General features: G+C 57.8%; 1 protein-coding gene across 1 annotated transcript in view; it reads left to right on the top strand.

Annotated features, from left to right (window-relative positions):
• TIMP2 (TIMP metallopeptidase inhibitor 2) overlaps nt 1–18,721 on the top strand; it is a 41,664-nt gene extending 22,943 nt beyond the window's left edge. Inside the window, exons 2-5 of the mRNA XM_032870474.1 lie at nt 8,537–8,637; nt 10,530–10,638; nt 16,349–16,473; nt 18,406–18,721. Of these exons, the coding sequence (XP_032726365.1) occupies nt 8,537–8,637; nt 10,530–10,638; nt 16,349–16,473; nt 18,406–18,603 (533 nt within the window). The 3' untranslated portion in view covers nt 18,604–18,721. The remainder of the gene's footprint in view (nt 1–8,536; nt 8,638–10,529; nt 10,639–16,348; nt 16,474–18,405) is intronic.
• Nucleotides 18,722–20,334: the final 1,613 nt, after the last annotated feature.

The raw sequence follows: 20,334 nt of genomic DNA on the forward strand, positions 1-20,334 counted from the left end.
ACTTCCCAAGGTGGTATTTGTGGCCTGAGTGTCCTAGGCGAGGAAGTGCCCCTTTCCGGCCACACCTGAGCTAAAAGTAGACATAGGAGATGGACAGGGAGACGACGTAGAGGGTGAGTCACTGGTGCCCGATGGTCTTGTCTACCCTGTCCCCCGGCTGCAGGATGAGACACCCTGCCGTTTCCCACCGGGGCTGCAGAGGGCTGGGGGCCACTGGTGGTGCTTTGCTCCCTTCAGATTGCTCAGACGCACCCGACAACGGTGCTAGAGGCCCTGGGACCCTGGGACAATGCCACCAGGAAGAGTGGGGGCTCCTGGCAGGTTCCCACGGGGCATGGCCAGGTGGCAGCAAGGATTCCTGACATGATGACTGTGTGCACCTTTGTCGTCCTGGCCCACTTCTTGCGTCTTCCCCTGGGGGTCCACCCTTTCCGAACACTGTATCTTCTAGAACTTTCCATGGGTTTCATGCTGCTGCTCAAACATTCGGGGGCAGCTTCCCTGTTTCCATATCATTCTGAATTTACTAGAACATTTACTGTTCGGTCCGAGGGTCCTCATGCCTTTCTCCTCCGCCACGCAGCCGGGTGAGTGGTTGTGGGGTACATGATGATGTATAGACCCTCAGAGATGTAAAATAAAGCGGAAATGAAGGTTTTTAAAATTGGGGCACAGGGCCCCCTCTCAGACCTGCAGCGGTTCTTCTGGTGAGCAGAGGACGGCCCCGACATGTGGACGGCCTCCCGCCCCCGCCTCCTCCCTCTGTGGCACGATGGGGGCGGTTGATGTGGACGCGTTGCCTGTCTCTACAGTTGTTGGGACAGCCCCGGCCGGGCTGCAGGCTGGGGAGGGAGTGCGGGGTTGACCACGCCTCTCTACACTGCCAGCTCTGGTGGGTAGGGGGGCAGCCTTGCTTGCTCGGCTAAATTCCAGGGTGTAGGAGGAGTGGCGGGCACACGAGCCTCCCAGGTTCTCCCCGCGCTGGAAGCTGGAGCGTGGGCCCTGGGGTCCCAGCCTTTACATCCCTGTCTCTGCCTGAGTGGCCACGGCTTGGGGTCAGCCCACAAGACCGCAGGTCTCCGTCCTACACAAGGGGGAGGGCGGCTGCCCAGTCTGAGCCGTGGGCCCGGCCCTCCCGCTCTCACCCCTGCGTGTGGGGCAGCCCGGAGAGGGGCACAGGCTTCCTCCGGGGTCACGGCCTGTTAGAGGCAGTGTGAGGGCAGGCCCAGCCAGCCTCTCCATGCCCCTCTGCCAGCCGGTGGGCAGGCGAGGATTGCAGCGGGGTGGCCGGATGGTCCCTCTGCCCCCCGCCTGCGCCATCCAGCTGCTGCCCCCCGCTGCGGGCTCCGGGCTTGCGGCTTTGCAGGGCCGAGCTTGGCCGCTCCTCGGGGTCTTGGCGGGGAAAGTGCAGAGCAGCACTTCCTTCCACAAAGCCGCACTGTTCTCAGCAAATCCTCCCAGGATCGGGGTGCATTTTTTTCAAGTGATTCAGCAGCACGTGAATGGGAAGGGCCTGAGCCCAAGGCTTCGGGAACCGTGACCGAGCCTCTGGCATGAGATCCCGTTGGGCTCCCAGGGAGAGGAAGGCTGGCGGGGCATGAGTCGGGGGCTGAACAGCGAGCCCCCCCCCCCAGGTTCTCTCTGCACAGCTGAGGAGCTCTTAGGGATGGTTTCCTCGTGCTCCCCAGGGGACCTGAGCCAGCGGACAGGAAGTGGAGGTGGGAACGCTGGTCTCCATGGAGACGGGGCATCCAGTGGACAGCAGCTCATGGGAATGTGCTAGAATCTCAGAAGCCCCAGGGGCCACACTGCTGTTTGCTGTCCAGTCACCCTCCCCACCCCACCCTCGGCCCACACAGACACACGTGCTTCGAGGGGGGGGGGTGAGCGCAGGCGTTCCCGCCGCGGCCCGAGTCACGCCGGCCAACCTTGCCCTCAGCCTGGACAGGCGCAGCCCTGCCCCAGAGCTGGGGACGGTGGTCGGCTCCCCAGGGTGAGGAGGCTTTCAGGGACCCGAAGGTGGCACTGGGTCTGTCGGGGCTGCGGCTCAGACGGAGGGAGCCCCTGGTTGCCTCCTACCACCACAGGAAGATTTTAATTATGAAATGGTGCCTCCCCCCACCTTTTTCTCAGTTCCCTAAAAGAAGTGAATTGGCGGAAGTTGACCCCACTGCTGACTGAAAGCAGCCAGGCCCTGAAACCAGGGAAGGCAGAGCCAGGTGTCCCGGGAAAGCCCCACCACCACCACCGAGGGGCACCTGCAAAGGCGGGGTGTGGCCAGACAGCGAGGCCGGGGGCAGGTGGGGCCGGACGCTCCCATGGACATCTGGGTGCCCAGCCAGCACTGACGCCACGCATTCCTTGGGACATCTCCCAGGCTGTTGGACCACACCCCGTTTCCACGTGCGGTTCTGTGGGGAGGGGCGTGGCCTTGAGACCCAGAGGGTCTGAGCGGGCCTGTGGTCCACATGAGCTCGCTTCTCTTTCTCAATCCCCGTGTGCCCTGTTCCCTGCCCTCCAGCTCGGGAGGTCGCCCACCCTACTCACGAAGCAGATGCAGTCCCGTTGGAGAGGTTCAAAACCGCCCTTATGATGCCCCCCGAAACAGGGACCCCACAGTGGTGGGGGGCAGGGCGCTGAAAACGTGCTTGACTCCTTACAGCTCTTACAGGGCAAAGCTGCAGCTGTTACTGATGGGCCTGGGTGTGGATGGGGCCGTGGGGCACCCCTCGCTTTCCCAAGTCTGGCCCCGAGGGCTAGCATTTGGGTGGGATGGGGGCGCCCCCGCGCTGCCCTCAGCCGGTCTTTGGACAAGCTCATCAAAACTCCCAGGGACCTCAGCCAGGTTGACCAGCCGTGCAGCGTCACCTGTCTGCCCAAAAGGGACAAGAAATTCCCATCCCAGATGCCAGCTGCCGGGTGCTTACAGTGTTACGGGGACGGTGGCCACTCTGTGATTGGAGGGTGTAATGTCCAGACCCGGAGCGCCCTGTTCTCTAGAGAGTGTGGACAAAAGCAGGGAACCCTGCAGCTGTCCCCAACCCCCCCAGCAGAGTGGAGACCCCTGGAGTAAGGGTCACCTGGGCTTCCTCTGAACAGGCCGGCAGGAAGACAAGTGGACTGAGGGACCCACGGAAGGTGTTTGCAGCCCGGGCAGCACAGTGGCCTTGTTTCCACCCTTTTGCACACTCACCACCCTGATGGCTCTCAGACCCCGGTGCCCGCGGTGGGCTTGGCTCAGCTGCATTCCCGTCACTGTGCAGGGTGACTCCCTCCTGATTGGGGACAGGACAGGAGGGTCTTTGGCAGATGTGCTGGGCCCCATCTCTCCCTCCCCCTACACGAGTGGCACGGGGAACGGGCCCCCAGCGGAGGGACCCCAGGGCCAGGGCGAGGACGGAAGAGCAGGTCAGTGCCGTCCCCGCAGGCAACGGTCTCCCTGTCGACCGTCCCGGGTTCCCGCTGGTGGCTGCGGTCCGCGGGCTGGGCTGAGAGGGGACGTGGCCTCCACGGACGTTGAGCTAGCCCTGCCACTCTGAGTCAGGACGCTGGTGAGACTCAGATGATCTGGGGCGGGATTTTGACCTTGTATTTAGAGACGAATGTTCTTTCCGAACCCCAGAGATTCCCACATCTCCTCTGGGCAAGGGCGTGATTTTTCCTGAAGCCAGAAGCTCGGCGTTGGCCAGCACCCGGGCCTGGGAACTTAGCGTGAGCCGAGTGCATCCAAACAAGCCCATGAAGGTCTAAAAGTCATGTTTTAACAGCCACAGCTTTACCTGGGTCTGGAATTGGGAGGGCTGCCCAGCAGAGTGGCCCCTTGGGGAAGTGTCCCATTAGGAGATATTCGTGTATGTAGCTCTCACGTGTGAGAGCTGCCCGGCTCACGGCAAGATAGTGAAAACAACTCAGTGGGTGTGAAGTCAATGAACTCGTTAGAGAAGTTTCTTTTTCTGAGTCTGGCTGCCCACAGGTTATGGGGACGCCTCGTTCTTCTCCATTGCTTCCTCAGGAATGGCCACGGACACAGTAGGACTCAGAAGGTGTCGGTGAGGTGCCAGCTGTGAGTGGGCGGGGGGTGATTTGAATCTCTGCCCAGGCTGGTCAAGCGTGCACCCCCCCACACCGCCCCTGTCCCGGGCCGGCCCAGGCCACGTTGTATGCTGAGGACACCCTAGGTTTCCCGAAAGCCCCTGCTGTTCTCACCCCACCCCCGCCCCAGGCAGCAAGAGGGACAGTCTGGCCTCCCGGGCCTTCCCTGAGCAGGCGTCCTCTCTCACAGTCTGAACGTAGCCTGTGTTCTTTGGATCGTTGTCCCCGACCTTGACTCTCCACCCACCCAGCTCTTTTCCATCCCAAATCTGGCTGGGTGGACTAGGGATTGTTTTGCAGGCTGCTAACGGGGGAAGTGACATCATGTGATGTCCGCGGCCCAAGGGCTGGGGGCAGGGGCTCTGCGGTTGCGTGTGCTTTGAATTAAGTCGACGGTTGTGCATTCCAGTAGCCAACATCTGGTGGTGAATTCATCAGCCAGTGTATCACCCTTGATCTCAAACCCAGATGTTGTGTTAACGGCAGAAGGGGAAGAAAAACAAAATCAGAGCAGCTCGGGGAGAAGCCATCATTTTTTAGCACAAAGCAGTTAAAACAGGGATCTTTATAAAGCCTCTTGCTCCTGCCACTGCCTCTGGTTCCTACAGCCAGGGGCAGGCCCATGGAGCAGAGCTGCTCACTGCTGGGGAGTGGACAGCTTGAGGGCTGGTCGCCCACCCGGGGCCAGGCACCCGGCCCAGCACATAGTAGGTGTTCGGCAAACGTGTGTCCTTGCCTGGATTTTAATTTCCTCTCGGACTCTTGGTGTCTCTTTGCCTTTCCCCAGTCCTGGCCTTTAAGTGGCCCGGGGCCGAGACGGGCCCATCCTTGATTTAGAGTGGCCTCCATCCCAGAGCTCTGGGATGCCTGTCCCCTGGGGTGTTGGAAATGCCTTTCTGGAGAGCTCTCTGCCTCCTCCCTGCCCACTGCTTGGGTTGGAAATGGCGTGCTTCCCTATCCCCCCCGTCCGCTGGTCTGACTTCTTATCTGGGTTGGATGCTCCTTGAAGGCCATCTCTGTTCCCAAAGACCCTCCCTCACCTTATTCCTTTCTTCCATGGGCAGAAGGAGGCCCACGCTTTTAGGATTTTACCTGAAAGGCAACTCAACCCTGAGCTCGGAGTCTGGCTGCGAAGAAATCCCCACTCTGGCTTCCTGCTGGGGGCAGACGGCTGAGGGTCAGAATGTCCACAGCCAGAGCTGGCTGGGGTCCCCCATGCGGCGGCCCCGGCCCTCCGTCCCTGTGAGGCCCCTCTGCCTGTTTCCCCCAGGTCTCCTGCCTTCAGCTTGCCGGTGGGTCCTCCGGCTTTGATGAATTCATTTGCAATCCTTTGCCTATACCCTTCCCCGCCCAGAGTGCTGAAACTGCAGCGCACCTGCTTCCCTGCGTGGAGCTGCGGCATCTCCGTTGACAGGTGTACCCCTGGCACCTCTCCTTCGCATCTGACGGTGTTGATGTTTTCAGAAGATTGCCATAGAGCTGGTCTTTCTTTGCCCCTCTTGATTCTCTTTCTTTCCTTCACGTTTTCTCCCATGTCGCAAGGTGGAGAGGAGGTTCCCACGCTGCGTTCAGAGACCCCGAGGAATCTTGAGTTCTTATTTGCGTGGACCAGCCCCGCTGCGGTTCCTCCTGGCCCCCGCCCCCATGTCCCTGCAAGCCACAGGCAGCCTGGGAGCCGGTTCACAAGCTGGCCTTGACCCGCGAGTCTGCCCTGGATCCTGGATTCAACCAGTCCCTTCTTTCCGACAATTTAAAAAAGGAAAGCGTGTCATCTGTAGCCCTAAAGCGAAGCCAGCAAGTTAGGAAGCGGTGTCCGACCTACAGTCTGGGATTTGTGCTGACCTGGGGGTGCCATCCGGACCCGAGCGGCCGGCGCAATGTAGCTCTCCCAGCCTCCCACCTGCAGGAGTAGGAGAATGTGTGCCAGGCACGGCATGTCCCACGATCCGGGTCCTCTACTCCCGGGGTAGCACAGGGGGCTGATGGTGGTGGCGGCCCAGTGTCCGCTGTGAGTGGCTGTGCCTCCTGGGGGAGCGTCCATGACCCTACACGGTGGGCAGGGGCCAAGAGAAGGGTCTAGCCCGGTGCTGCCCCACGTGACTAAGGATTCGGACTGCCTGCGACCTTAGGGGCTTTTCTAGGAGAAAATGCCTGGACCTGAATGCGTGCAACGGGATGGAACCTGCTCACTGGGGTTTTCTCATTGCCGCGGGGGAGTTGAGGCAGGACCCATTATTCGTGGATGAGGTGTCATGTGGGGTAGTGGACCTTGGAAAAGTAGTTTGAAAAGGCGTGCCGAATTGGGTGTGTCCTAGTAAAACCCAGCAGCCGTGCTGCTCCCAGAACCGCTGTCTCCCTTAGATGTTCTGGTTCATCTTCTACCACCAGCCCGTGACAATGCTCACAGCCCAGAGACACCTGGGGCGTTGATCTGGGGCATTAATCTGGGATGGTTCGTGATTTGCATCAACGTTTCCCCGTGTGGCAGCGCAGTATGGTGTGGGTGAGGCAGGCAGTGAGAGAGACCACAGACGGACTCACCTGGGCTGCCCGGATGTCTCAGGGACAGCCCGGTTCCATCTGGCAAGGACCTAGCGGGCCCCGACTATGGCGAGAACGTAGCCTCTTCCCGGTAGAAGCCCCCTGAGCCCACAGGGGTGCAGGCGTTTACAGCAGGATGGAAGAGAGATGTGGAACGTGCCAAGGGCTGCAGGAGGACAGGATCTCCCAGAGCAAGACAGGAAAGGGCGATTATATCTGGGTTTTGAAGGATGCATAGAAGTTCTCCTGGCAGGGAGGGCTAGATGGTCTTCAGGGCAGAAGAGACTTGTCTGTCCAGAGGTGGGGACACTCCTTGGCGTTTTTGGGTTCAAGGGACCCTTATGGACGGGCAGAACAGCAGGACGGGAGCAGCTGGGGTCACAGAGAGACCTGCTGGCTGGCACCAGGTTGTGGAGAGTGTCCTGTTTTAGATGAGGGCAGTGGGCGGCTGAGGAAGATGTTTGAGCCTGGAGGGATGCAGCTATAAAAAGTCTGCTGGCACTGGGGGTGGAGAAGGAGGAGCCACTGGACACAGGCTGACCCAGTCCCAAGGGCAGGGCCTTCTGTTGAACGTGGCCCACTGGATGGCAATTCCTAGATGTGGCTTTGCAGGTTGGGGCCTGGCTTAGCTTGAGAAACAGGAACCTGCGCTTTGTGACTCAGCTCCAACAGAAGACATAAGAATGGGGTTTGGGTGTGGATGGGACTGGAGAGGGGTGGTGTGGGCTGACCTTTGGTGACAGGCTGGGGCCCAAGGGAGGGGAGCTTCCCTGCTCCGTGGGCAAGACAGCCCTGGCCAGGGGGTTCCAAGACACAAGCTGCCTGCCTGGGGCTGGAGGACGGAGGCGCCTCTGTGCCTGGCTCTGTCTCTTCCTTACTGCTCTGCTCTGCTTTTGTCCACGTTAACCTAACTCTCTCCCAAGTGACCCTGCACAGCTGAGCTGTGGAGGGCAAAGCTTTTAAAGCCATTACAGCAGGCGGTGTCACCAGCGGATAAGCCTCCAGATGAAACGAGGGAGGGCTCGGCCCCAGGGACACGTGAGCAGCTGACCCTCCCGGCCTCAGGGTGCCGGCTGGGGCCGGGTCCTGGCGTAATTGCTGGGAGGACGCCCTGTGGTGCACGGCCCACGAGTAGCCTCAGGGTCTGGCCAACATTCCAGAACCTTCCCAGCCGGACCTCTTCCCCTGTCCTGCATCTTGTGTCATAGTCTGGGATCATTTTCTTTCCGTTTGGCCTCCCTCCCTGGCACCTGCCCCGTGGGACCTGGGAATGTTTCCTTTGGGGGGTGGGGCGGCCAGATTGCTCTGACCCTTCCTCTGTCGTGCCCTTGATAGGATGTGTTGTTGTTTTTATAAAGAATCACCCACAGGACATTCTTCAGGGTCACTTTTAGGACAGATTAGGCGTAGTAGGCCAGAACCTTCAGATGTAAGACCCCCAAACCCAGATGCGATAGGGCCTCCTGTTAACCCTCCACGCTCAGCCTGGAAAAGCCTTTGTGGAGCTGGCAGTGGCTGGAGGCTGGGCGGCAGCGGGACTCTCGCCATCCTCCATTGCAGGGTGACGATTGCACCCAGTTAATTCGATTATCTGCTTCCCCAGCCATCCAAGAGTATACACTGGAGAGAATTTCAAAAAGCCCCCAAGCCCTAGAGCGTAGCATCAAGGAAGAGTTTTGCCAGCGACCGCCTCAGGAAGCCGGCTCGCCCTGTGAGACCCGGCTCCTGCTGCCCCCGACAGCGTCCTTGTCGAAGAATCCTGGGACCGGAGGGGTCTCAGAGCGTCACCTCTTGTCCCCTCCCCGCTCGGTGCGTGTGGGGAGCGACTCGCACCTCCCACCCCTCCTCGGCCCCAGGACGGTGTCGCGGGGGCTCTGCTGACCTCTGTGTCTTTGTCTCACAGTGATCAGGGCGAAAGCGGTCAGTGCGAAGGAGGTGGATTCCGGGAATGACATCTACGGTAACCCCATCAAACGGATTCAGTACGAGATCAAGCAGATCAAGGTAACGGGGGCCGTCGCGGGGTTGTCCCGCTGGGCAGAGCTGTGAGAGGGTCGGGAGCCGGGGCCGGGGGGGGGGTGTCTCCTGGAGGCGGGAGACCCTGGGGAGGTAGCCTGCCTTCTCCGGGGCAGATGCAAGTCCCTTGGATTTTCCTTAATCTGTAAACGCCTGCAGAGTCGTGTGGACGCACTTTGACTGCTCTGTGTCAGAAATGCGTCCTCTTCACTTTGGTGGACAGTAAGCGTGTGGCAGAGGCTCAGTGTCCTTGCGGAGCTGGCAAGGGCTGCTATGGAACGTTCCACGGGTGCCCGTCCATAGCGCGAGGTTCGCGAAGGCAAGAGAGCTTGGCCACTGCGTCTGCGACCCCTCACACCCCCAGACAGTGCTGGAGGCTCGAGTCTTGCGTGGTCAGCTTCAGATCCTGAGAGGAAGGAGTCCTGTGGGCAGGTGTGGTGGGGGCGGCTTCTCGAAAGAGGATGTGGGGGAAGACTTGGAGACCACAGCCTGGCCAGAGGTGGAGAGGGGGGTCCACCAGGTGAGAGAGGGACAGGAGGCGTGGAGGCTGCCGACTGAGGGGCAGGTGGTGGGTCCGTTTTCTCAGAATGTTGTTTGTGTCAGGGCGTATGGCAAGGAGCCTGTGTTTGCACGGAGACGGGATGGGAGAGGCAGGAAGGACGGGACCGGCTCTGGAGGAAAGTGATTGTTGTCAACAGTCACTAACGTGGTCTGAGGCAGAGAGAGAAGTCCTAGGTTCTGACTAGAGAGACAGCTCTGTCAACAAGAGTTGTCACTGTTTGTTTTTCACAAAAAAGCATCCGCGGGCAGTGAATGTTATCAGGTCAATGAGACACTTACTTGTTGCATCTGTGCCATTAGAGGGGGTGACCTGCTCTCTTGGGACCTGAGTCTCTGTGAAAGGGAGAGAGAACATCTCTATTCTTGTGACCTCATCGAGGCGTCCTGAAAAGACAGGTGTTAGCATTCTTGCTCTCAGTGGGAGACGTCATTTAGCAGAGCCCGTTGTCGTCACCATTGGCCTCACCTTTCCTGGAGTGGGGTGGACTGAGCTCTTGCAAGGCTGGTTTATTGTGCCATTGAGATGACCCCGTTGCGTTGGGGTCTGCTTATTGAAACAACCCCCTCCCGTCCAAAGCCCACGCTAGTGACCTTGGCTTAGGCACGGCAAGGTTCCAGCGGACGAGTGAAGCCCAGGGGCACATGTGCCCTGCGTCCTCTGTTGTGTGGTCCCGGAGCATGTGTGTGCTTTCCCCTTTCCACCACCTCCCACCCCCGGCACCCCATAGCCGGGGTGGAGGGCCAGCCTCCATGCACACTCACATCCCCCACCTGTCACTGTCCCCACCTGGTGGGGCAGCAGGAACCCCCCTGGCTGTGGCAGTCTCACTTCCTGCCAGGCTCTTGGAACGGTGCACCCACCTCCGGGCGGCAGGCTTGTCCCCAGTAGATCAGCAGCCGGGACATTAGGCCCCGTTGGCCCGCGGAGTCCTGTCCAAGGCCATGCAGGCGAGGGTGCCTCTCCCGTCAAGTAGCCAATGCTTGGTCAGAGTTGCGGGACTCCACAGAGGCGGTGGTCCTCCACGATAGGTCAGAGTCACCTGGACATACACCCTCGATCTCGTCGGGGGTAGGGAGAGCCCATGTGTTGTCGGAGATGGGATCCTCCAGGGGACCCTGTTGTGCCCAGCCTGGTGACAGCTGCCACACTACGTGACAAGTGTCTCCAGAGCATCACTCTGCAATAGGAATGGCCACCTTCTCGTACAGCTCCCGCGTTCCTTCTGTCCCCCTTTCCCACCCCGGGGGTCCCGCGGGGGCAGGTCAGCACGTCCGCGGTGCAGGCGGGCTCTGCTCACATCTCATCTCGGTCCTCACAGATGTTCAAAGGCCCCGACAAGGACATCGAGTTCATCTACACGGCCCCTTCCTCCGCCGTGTGCGGGGTCTCGCTGGACGTCGGAGGGAAGAAGGAATATCTTATTGCAGGTGGGTATGTGGCGAGGCGTGGGGCACGTTCGTGGGGACTGGCCCCCAGGGCTGTGGCGCAGGGGGAACCCTGACCCCGTAAGGCTGTTCAGAAGTCTCCGGGCTCCCCTGCCTCTTCCCATCCGAGACGTCCTGGTGCGTTCTCGCCTGCCCGGGCCCCCACAACAGTGGGACTCATGTGACTTGATGGGGAAACACAGTAAACCAGTATCCACGGGAGACAGGCGGTCGGGTGGACACCAAGAGGTGAGAATTTTCGCGTTTTATTCCTGAAAGGGAGGCCCGAGCCAGATGTGGAGATGCTCCCTAGGGAAGCAGGCTCCGGCTTACAACGTGTGTGGAGACGGGGGCGTGGAGGGGCAGCGCCCCGCATCTATCATTATATTTTGTTATACAGTCCGAGTTTAATCATAAAAATACATTCTGAATCCGAGTCTCTGTGATTTGGGGGGTTTCTTCTGTTTGGATGATTTGTACTTTTTCCCCCATCCACTGAAAATACTTAAAAAATCAACACACAGGCCCCTGGGTGGCTTAGTCGGCTAAGCGGGGTCCTGGGATAGAGCCTACTTCAGGCTCCCTGCTTAGCAGAGAGCCTGCTTCTCCCTCTCCCTCTGCCTGCTGCTCTGCCTACTTGTGCTCTCTCTCTCTGTCAAATAAATAAATAAAGTCTTTAAAAATGGGGCGCCTGCGTGGCTCAGTGGGTTAAGCCTCTGCCTTCAGCTCAGGTCATGATCTCAGGGTCCTGGGATCGAGCCCCACATCGGGCTCTCTGCTCAGCGGGGAGCCTGCTTCTTCCTCTCTCTCTGCCTGCCTCTCTGCCTACTTGTGATCTCTGTCTGTCAAATAAATAAGATCTTTTTAAAAATCTTAGGAAAAAAAAAAAAACACATACTAGGCAGGTGCCTACTCGCCCTATGCCCTGTGTGACGGGAGTTCAGGAGGGGCTCTCCCGGAGGGAAGTGCACACAGGCTCCCACTGCGGGGGCAGGAGAAGAAACGAGAGAAAATAAGGCAGGGTTTTTGGGGGGAGGGGGTGCTGCGAGCAGTGAGCAAATGCTCAGGAGGAGGAGACCGTCTTGGGCAGCAGGTGCAAAGATCCAGGGATCCGGAGGATTTGGCACTGACCCCGGCTAGCTGTGCTGCACGCATGGGGGTCCCTGCCAGGGGACAAGGGGAGATGCAGTGGGGAGTGAGTGGGGCAGAGGACACGGCTGTCATCCCTCCTTGGGTAACACCCCCTCCCTCCCTTAAAATTCTCATGCCTGTCCTCTGGGTGTCTGGTTCGTTGCTCCACTGAGACGTCTGTCCCTCTCCTTGGGGATGGTGGGAGATTCTTTCTTCTTTTATGAGCACTTTTGACTTTTCTAAATGTTTTCTTACGAGATTTTATTGACTGTAACTCACACAGTGTACCATTGGCCCCTTTAAAGGGCATCTTTCAGTGGTTTGGGTAATCCGTGCAGCTTGCGACCATGGCCACCATTGGAGAACCCCGACTCTTCTGCTGTTTCGCCTCCCCAGCCCCCACTCCCCGCCCCCCAGCCCCAGCATGCTCCAGTCTCTTTCTTTTTTGGTCCGTGGGTTTCCCTATTTCAGAGTCCTGTGAATGGAAGCGTGGACTCTGTGGTCCTGTGTCTGGCGCCCCTCACTCAGCACTGTGTTCAGCCTGACATTATTTAAAGTTCATCCACATTGTAACGTGAATCAGAACTTCTCTCCCTTTTATGCTCGAATACTATGTCTTTGAGCAGACCACAGTGTGTCCCCCCGTCTGTCATCTGATGGACACTGGGGTTGTTTCCGCCCTTGGGCTCACATGCACACCGCGGCTGTCAGCACCCATCACCAAGCGTTCGCGTGGCTGTGTTTTCATCCCTCTCGGGCCGATGCGTAGGAGTAGAATTTCAGGGCATATGGTGACTATGTTTAATCATTTGAGGAGCTGCCAGACTGTTTTCCAAAGCAGCTGCACCATTTTACATGTGCGGTGTCTACTATTTTTACAGAAAGAAAAACAAAGTTGACCAGAGAGGCAGGTATGGGGACAGAATCACGAAGCAGGGACCTTCTGATGGTGCTGTTACCGTGACACCGGGGAAGGGCGAGGCAGGCAGGTGCAGGGAACATGGGGCGCGCGCTGCAGGTGCCCGGGGAGGGCTGTGAGAGGACCAGATCCGCATGTGCCAGGAATGGGCTGCATCGGTTTTATCTCCTCTTGATACGTCCCTGTATTTGCAAAATCTTACACATGACATCCGTTGCTTTTATGGTCAGAAAGATAAGCTGTGGAGAGAAGGGAAAGGAGACGAGACTTCCCATGGTTCGGGGAACTTGTTGCCCTAAGAAATCAACGGCTTCCGGTTTTCAGCTCCAGGTTTTGTGCTGGTCTCTGGGAAATAACCCTTCAAACGCTGCACCTCGCGGGCCTTCTCCAGCTCCTCACACCGCCCTCTAGAGGCAGCCGAGCAGACTGCAGAGCTGTAGAAGCACGTGCGGAAGGCAGGCGGCCCGGCTGGGTCTTCTGGGTGGGCTCCTGGGAGGGGAAGGTGACCCAGGTCTGGGTTCATGCAACAGGCATCGCCGTCTCCCTGTTAATAGAACTAGGATCGCCCTCTCCCTGGTCCTGATGGCCTCTGAAAGTTTCTCGTGTGGATTCCCTTTGATCCTTACGATCTCTTACAACCAAGGTAATGTTATGTGGTCCCCATTTTACAGATGAGGAAAACAGAGGAGTAGAGAGATGGACAATGTGCCCCAGGTCTGGTGGTGTGTCTGAACCCACTTTCTCACGCCAATTGTTAAAAATTCTGGTTGATGTCTCGTTGGTACTTTGAAATCAGGGCGCGAGCGTCTGCCACACAGACTCTGGCAGGTGCCGGGCGCTGGAGCTCTTTCTCCTGGGAGGAGCCAGTGGCTAGGCATTTCTCGGCACTCCTGTGCCTGGGCCACACTGCCGGACGTGTCTTCCTGACTCCCAGGTTTGTGATATTCTGCTTCCCTGCTCATGAGATCTAGGTTTTAGCCGTCTTGCCTCCCCAGTATCTGAGCCAGCAGCCCTCTGCCTTCACGGCCTGTTGGGATTTCTCGGGGAGTCTGTTAGAAGTCCTAAACCTCAGGTGGCACCGTAGAGCAGTTCCAAGCAGGCCCTTCGGGGGGCGGCCTGGGCATCAGTGTTTCTGAAGCTGCCCAGGAGAGGCCAGGGGAAAGCCAGTGCTGGGAGCTGACATCCAACGATAACCTTCCCTGCCCTGGGTCGGAGGCAGACCTTTCATCACAGAGGTGCCGAGTGGTGGGTCGGCACACACAAAGGAGGGCTGAGCCCCAGCAGGTGAGGTCAGTCACCTTCCTTTCGGAGGTACCTCCGGACATCGTGGTCATCTCCTGGGGCCTTTTCGTGGTCAGTCAGTCCTGCCTCTTGCCCAGAGATTCTGAGGACCTTGGCGTCGCCCTTTATTCCACGAGATGGACCGTCTGGACTGCTGGGGGGGATGGCCAGGAAGCTGGGTTATGTCCAGCAGCCAGAAGCCCTGGCGTGCAGTCTCTGCTGTGTATGTGGCTCACGTCCGTCCCCGTCCCACTGACCACGAGGCACGTGAGGAAGCCGCGTGGCTGCTTAGAAAGTGTGGGTCCTGAACGAGAGCCGAGGGCAGAGGCTGCACGCGGCAGCCTGGCAGCGACTCTCTTGCGAGGTTGCTTTGTGTTATTTCGGGGGACGTGGTAGGAGAGTCTTTTTAATCTATTTTGCTCAGCCTCTTTTCTGGAAGGAAGAGGTTTCTGTGTCCAAATGAGGCGTCGTGAGTCGAAAGCAGAGAGCCTGATATCTCACTCAGTTACTCTGCGAACATCGACATTCTCATGTGGAAGTTCACTCACTTATTTCTGCCATCAGAGGTATGGCAGCGTCGCGTGACATGTACGTGTCCTGGGCTGTTCCTTCACACGGGTCCATTAAATTGTCCCCAGTCTGAACAAGAAGACAGTTCCAGTAACTGGAGCCCACCTCCTCTAGGCTTGCTACAACTGAAACCATCCGAACTGTGGCTCTGCTTATAATAAAAATGAAAAAGATACATTTTATTTGAAGATACACCTGCTTGTAACTGTGTGTCTCTCCACTTCCACTGTTCCACTTTTAATGCCGGGAGCAAGCAAGTGACCTGGGGCACATCTGGGTTTCCTAACTGGCTGTGGAACCTAAGATCCGTAAAAGGCAAATCCAGCAGGGGCCAGCGTACCCGCTACAGGGTGACCTCGCTGAGCTGACTACTTTCCCCAGCTTGGTCGGATGGCTCTGGGTCAAATCTGGTGTTTACTTTCTGAGCACACGCTCTCCATCTTGTTGTCCTGGAGTCAGTATGGGCCACCCAGAAATCACGGGGCACAGTAAACCACTCAGCCCGGCTGGCAGCGGCCCCAGAGTGACCGCATGGCCCGAGGCAGCCCACCTCCTCTTGGGCTGATGACTCAAGTTCACATGTTGAGCTGGGCACCAGGAGACGCTCTTGTTCAGGAACTGTAATTTTCTTCTGCAGTCCTCTTCTCCAAAGGAAAAAGAAACCTACAACCCTCAGTTACAAATTTTAATTAATTCCTGTTTTTCTCTCCAAGAAAGACTGTGTGTTTTTCCAAGGCAGACGTACGAGGATGTTGTAACAGATTTTCACATCATGCGTGCCCAACCAAGTCCTAATAACTGTACCCGTACGGAAAGGGTGTCTTTTGAGTGTTCTGAGAGGCTCTGTCATTTATACGCAACATCCAGGGTCAGCAGGAGCCCCGCAGCCAGGCCCGTGGAAGATACCAGTTTGCACCGCATCTCCATGTCCTTCCACGTTCTGCTCTCGGCGGGAGCTTGGACCGGTGGCAAAAAGGTCCACGGGGAGTGGAATCAGGAGCCTGAGGTCAAAAAGACAAACGGTGCCACCTCCCCCTCCACCCTCCCACCATGAAGGGAATTCGGGGCCGATTTCTAATTTTATAGAATTCCATGTTTTTGCTTGGTGGAAAAACCCAGACAAGGTCAACGTCAAATGGAGGACACGTGTGTGAGAAATAAGACCGGAAACAGCGTGATCTACACACAGTGTGATCTCTTTCGTGCGAACACACGCGTGTGAAAGTGTGGGAAGGAAACGCGTCTGAGTGTTCGCTGTAATGAAAACGGGAGGTTTTTTTCCTTTGTCCTTTCTTGGGTCTGCCGAGGGCTCTGGGTGTTTGTTTTGCTCCACACAGATGGTCCACGGTGTATCCATCAGCTCGCACCACGGGCTGGGGATCGATTCCCCCCAGCAGGCCCCGGGGCTGGGGGTCCGGCATCCGGCGTGGGCAGTGCTGGTTCTCCCAAAGCCTTGCTTCTGGGCTCACAGACGGCCGTCTCCTCCCCGTGGCTGCAGTGCTTGTCCTTCTGTGCCTCTCTGGGTCCTGATCTCGTCTTATGAGGAGCCTTTTCTTACCGGATGTGGGTCCCCCCCCCCCTTGTGATCTCACTGAACTCACAAAAGACCCAGCTCCAAACACAGGCACATCTCTGAGGTGCTGGGGGTCGGGCTCTCACACAGGGCTTTCGGGGCGGCTGCAGCTCAGCCCACAACACTCGGGACTGTGAGCAGCAAGGCTGCACGTGCCCAAGCCACACGTGGGTGTGAGGGGCGGCAGGAGGAGGAGGACCCGTAACCTGCCCTGAGCTCGAGGACTTCTGTCTCCTCAGGAAAGGCCGAGGGGAACGGCAAGATGCATATCACCCTGTGTGACTTCATCGTGCCCTGGGACACCCTGAGCACCACCCAGAAGAAGAGCCTCAACCACAGGTACCAGATGGGCTGTGAGTGCAAGGTAAGCCGCTGCCGCCGCCTCCTGGGCTTTCCGTCATCGCCTCCTTCTCCAGGGAGACCTCCAGGCTTTGATCCTGGCTTGCCAGACCCTCTCCATCCACGGGGTCCTTAGAACAGGGCTCTGGGGAGGTGCGGCCTCTCCACCAGTGAGGCAGGCTGGCCAGGGACAGAGCCCCGAGGCATGCCCCCTGCAGAGGGATATCTGAGAAGTCCCTGCAATCTTGCCACATGGCCTGTAGCTTCTGGGAAGGAGAACCTCCCAGGGGGAGGAATTTTGTGGGGAAAACAGGATGCCATGAGTGCTTTCTGGGGACGTACCAGTGCAAAGACTGGAGTGCCTTGGGAAAGAACATCCAGCCGTTTCCATGCGCTGGGGCCATGGAGAACCCTGACACCCCATCCCCTTCTTAAAAGCAGCCCAGGGGGCGCCTGAGTATTTCAGTCGCTTGAGCATCTACCTTCAGCTCAGGTCATGATCTTGGGGTCCTGGGATCAAGGCCTTCATGGGGCTCCCTGCTTAGGAGGGAGTCTGATTGTCCCTCTGCCCCCTGCCCCTGCCCACCCCAAATAAATAAGTAAAATCTTAGAAAAAAGAAAAAGAAAAAAGACAGCCCAGAGTTGGGGCTAGACACAGCCGGAGCAGGGCTCATGTTAAGTGCTAAGTGCTGCTGTAGACCGTGCGATCTCCCCGGCCCCCGGCTTGGGTCCTCTCCTGCCCGCTGCCCTCCAGCCCCCTGCCTGTGCCTTCAGCCCCAGCACAGGAAAACCCGCCAGGTGCCAGGGCCCCTCTGCCACCGGACATGGGTCGGGCTTGAAGGCTGCCGGCCTTGCCTCTTGCCGGGAACGCTGTTGCTTGTGCTGCCGCGTTGTTGCCAGCCAATCCCTTGGCTCCTCTGGAGTGGGAATTCGGACCTACAGCTACGTGTCCAGGGGGCACACGGCTCCATGGCCAGCGGGAACTCAACAGTGAGTCCTTTAGCATCAAAACAAACGCAGCCTTGCCACTTGCTATGACATGGATGGAATGCGAGGGTGTCCCGCCCAGCGAAATAAGTCAGAGAAAGACAGTTTTCGATGATCTCACTCATCTGTGGAACTTAGCAAACAAAACAGAGGAGTGTAGGAGAAGGGAGGGAAAACCAGAGCAAGATGAACCCGGAGAGGGAGACAAACCGTCAGAGACTGACTCCTAACCACAGGAAAGAGCCTGAGGGTAGCTGGAGGGGAGGGTGCAGGGGAGGGGGCGAGTGGGTGCCAGGCCCTAAGGAGGGCCCGTGATGTAATGAGCACTGGGTGTTACATGAGACTGATGAATCACTGACCTCTGCCTCTGAGACTAGTAATATGCTATATGTTAATTAGTTTAATTTAAATTCAAAAATACAAAACAAAACTGAGTTCTTCCCTTTCCCTCTTGCGGACTGACGTTCCTCCACCACAGTCCTACTTGCTGATCCTCTCAAGGCCCATGCATGCTTCAGAGCAAGACGCTGTCCTTTTTATTTGACTGGAGCCTAGCTCCAGGAAATTTGGGACCCTCTGTGGTTGTCTTCTCCTCCCAGGAGGGTGGCGCTCCGCTGAGGCCTTTGTGGCATGCCCAGATATGGTAGACAAGATGGCCCAAAGCAGAGGGGGCACCTACAGCTGCTGGGGGGTGTGGGGGCAGTGCCTGAGGGTTACCCCAGGCCCCTTCCCTCCACCCAGGTGGGCTGCCTGCTGCTGCTTGGAGACTAGGGGAAGTCAGGAGAGGCTGCTGATGGAGCAGGTTCAACTAGAGCCCCCATTTCCTCCCCCGCCGCTGGGCTCATGTGGTCATTCATTCTTGACAAACTGCCCTTGAACGTCATTGCTGGGCTCGTGGCTGGGTTCTGGAGATGCTCCCTTGCATGGCCTCGGTCGCTGACTGGATCTGCCTCCGTGTCCCTCTTCCTAGATCACGCGCTGCCCCATGATCCCGTGCTACATCTCATCTCCGGACGAGTGCCTCTGGATGGACTGGGTCACGGAGAAGAACATCAACGGGCATCAGGCCAAGTTCTTCGCCTGCATCAAGAGAAGTGACGGCTCCTGTGCGTGGTACCGCGGGGCGGCGCCCCCCAAGCAGGAGTTTCTCGATATTGAGGACCCGTAAGCAGGCCAACAGCACCCCTCTGGCCAACGGAAAAGCCTCCAAGAGTTTAGACTGGTCCAGCTCTGACATCCCTTCCCGGAAACAGCATGAATAAAACAGTCATCCAAGTGGGTCTAAATTAGTGTGAGTCTCCTCCCACCCCCATTTCCCTTTTAAAAGTGGTCGTGGTCCCACACCCCGTCCGCCAGCCTGGGCATCCTTGGGTGCAGGCAGGGCAGGACACACGGGCCCAGCCCCAGCCCTGGCACCATCACAAACACTGAGTGGGGGTGTCCCGTACATAGGAGTCCCCCAGGCCTGGTTAGGGCAGAGCCTGGAAATGTGCATTTTGCAGAAACTTTTTGAGGGTCGTTGCGAGACTGTGTAGCAGGCCTACCAGGTCCCTTTCATCTCGAGAGGGGCATGTCCCTCATTTCCTGCAGCTTCCACACCTCTGGCCCTAAGGCAGCAGTCCCCGCCCCTTGCAAGTGCCCCTGTCTCCTCTGTGCCCATCACAGGCTCCCAGTACCTGTGACTCCCGTAAATACAGAAGCCCTGGACCAGTGGCTCACTCCTGAAGAAGCCCCAGTTAACTCCATGAATCCACAGTAGAAGCCAGGCTCCAGGGCCTTGTACGATGCGGGCGACAAGCTTCCCCATCATCCAAGTCCTTTTCATTCCCCCCACCACACACCCCGACTCTGGGGGAGTCCATGGCATTCTGCCCTGAGGGCAGACGTTTGGGGGGACACTTGGCTCCCCTTGCCATTTACTCCCGGGCTTCTGAAGTCAGTCTGGCTCCCTCCTCCTCCTGGCATCGGGCACCCAGCTGAGTTGCACACATTGGTTTTGCACGGGGTTGTGTGTAGCCGGTAGCACGGGCTGGCTGTGCTCTGTTTGCACATCCTGAAGACATCGAAAACTGGGCTGTGCGGTGTCCCCCAACGCACCTGGTGCCACAGCCTTACCGTGACCCACCCCCCCCAAAGACGGATAGTCACTGTGCTGGGCGTGATTTCTGGGAGCAAAGGTAGCTGGGCATGTTGTGAAGTCTTACCCAGTAAGGGAGAACTTGGGGAGGTAGGGGGGTTCGGTGAATCTCTTTCCAGGCGTCTGGGATACTGCAGCCAACATCTCACTTTTCTAAAGATGAATTCTCAGATAATCTGTGAACCCAAATCCCAGCCATACCAGTCTCCACTTAGGTTTTTGATATTCCATCTCTCAGTCCAAAAAAAAAAAGCGTCCTAGGGGACTGGAGAACCTGTTCCCCAAGCACAGCTTTCTGCTGCCAGTAAATTGGGGGTTAATGCAGGCAGAAATTGCTCAGCAAAAAGTGCTCTTTTCTTCCGACTTGTGTACGGTATAAACTGTTCTGAGTTTTTCATGCTAATTAGGCAAACACACTGACGCGAGCACGTGTGCAAGCACACGCACACGCAGAGACCCACGTGTGTCCGCCTGCGCACCCTCCTCCTGCAGAACACTTCGAGTCACACGTTCTAAGCATTGCTCTACTCTGCAGTGACCCCAAACCACCCGTAAGACCCCTGACCCCCACGTGGCGTGTAGCCCCCCATGCCTGCCGGGACCCGGTCAGCACAGATTTTTGATGACTTCCCTTTCTAGGGCAGACTAGGGGGATAGCCAGGGATCAGCCCCTGAATAGAGGGTACTTTCATGCTGTACAGTGATAGAAAGTTTGTAAGATGTCATAATGGACCAGTCCATGTGATTTCAGTATATACAAGA

This window comes from Lontra canadensis, unplaced genomic scaffold (assembly GCF_010015895.1).
Source record: "Lontra canadensis isolate GAN:19392208 unplaced genomic scaffold, GSC_riverotter_1.0 scaffold41, whole genome shotgun sequence".
NCBI lineage: Eukaryota > Metazoa > Chordata > Mammalia > Carnivora > Mustelidae > Lontra > Lontra canadensis.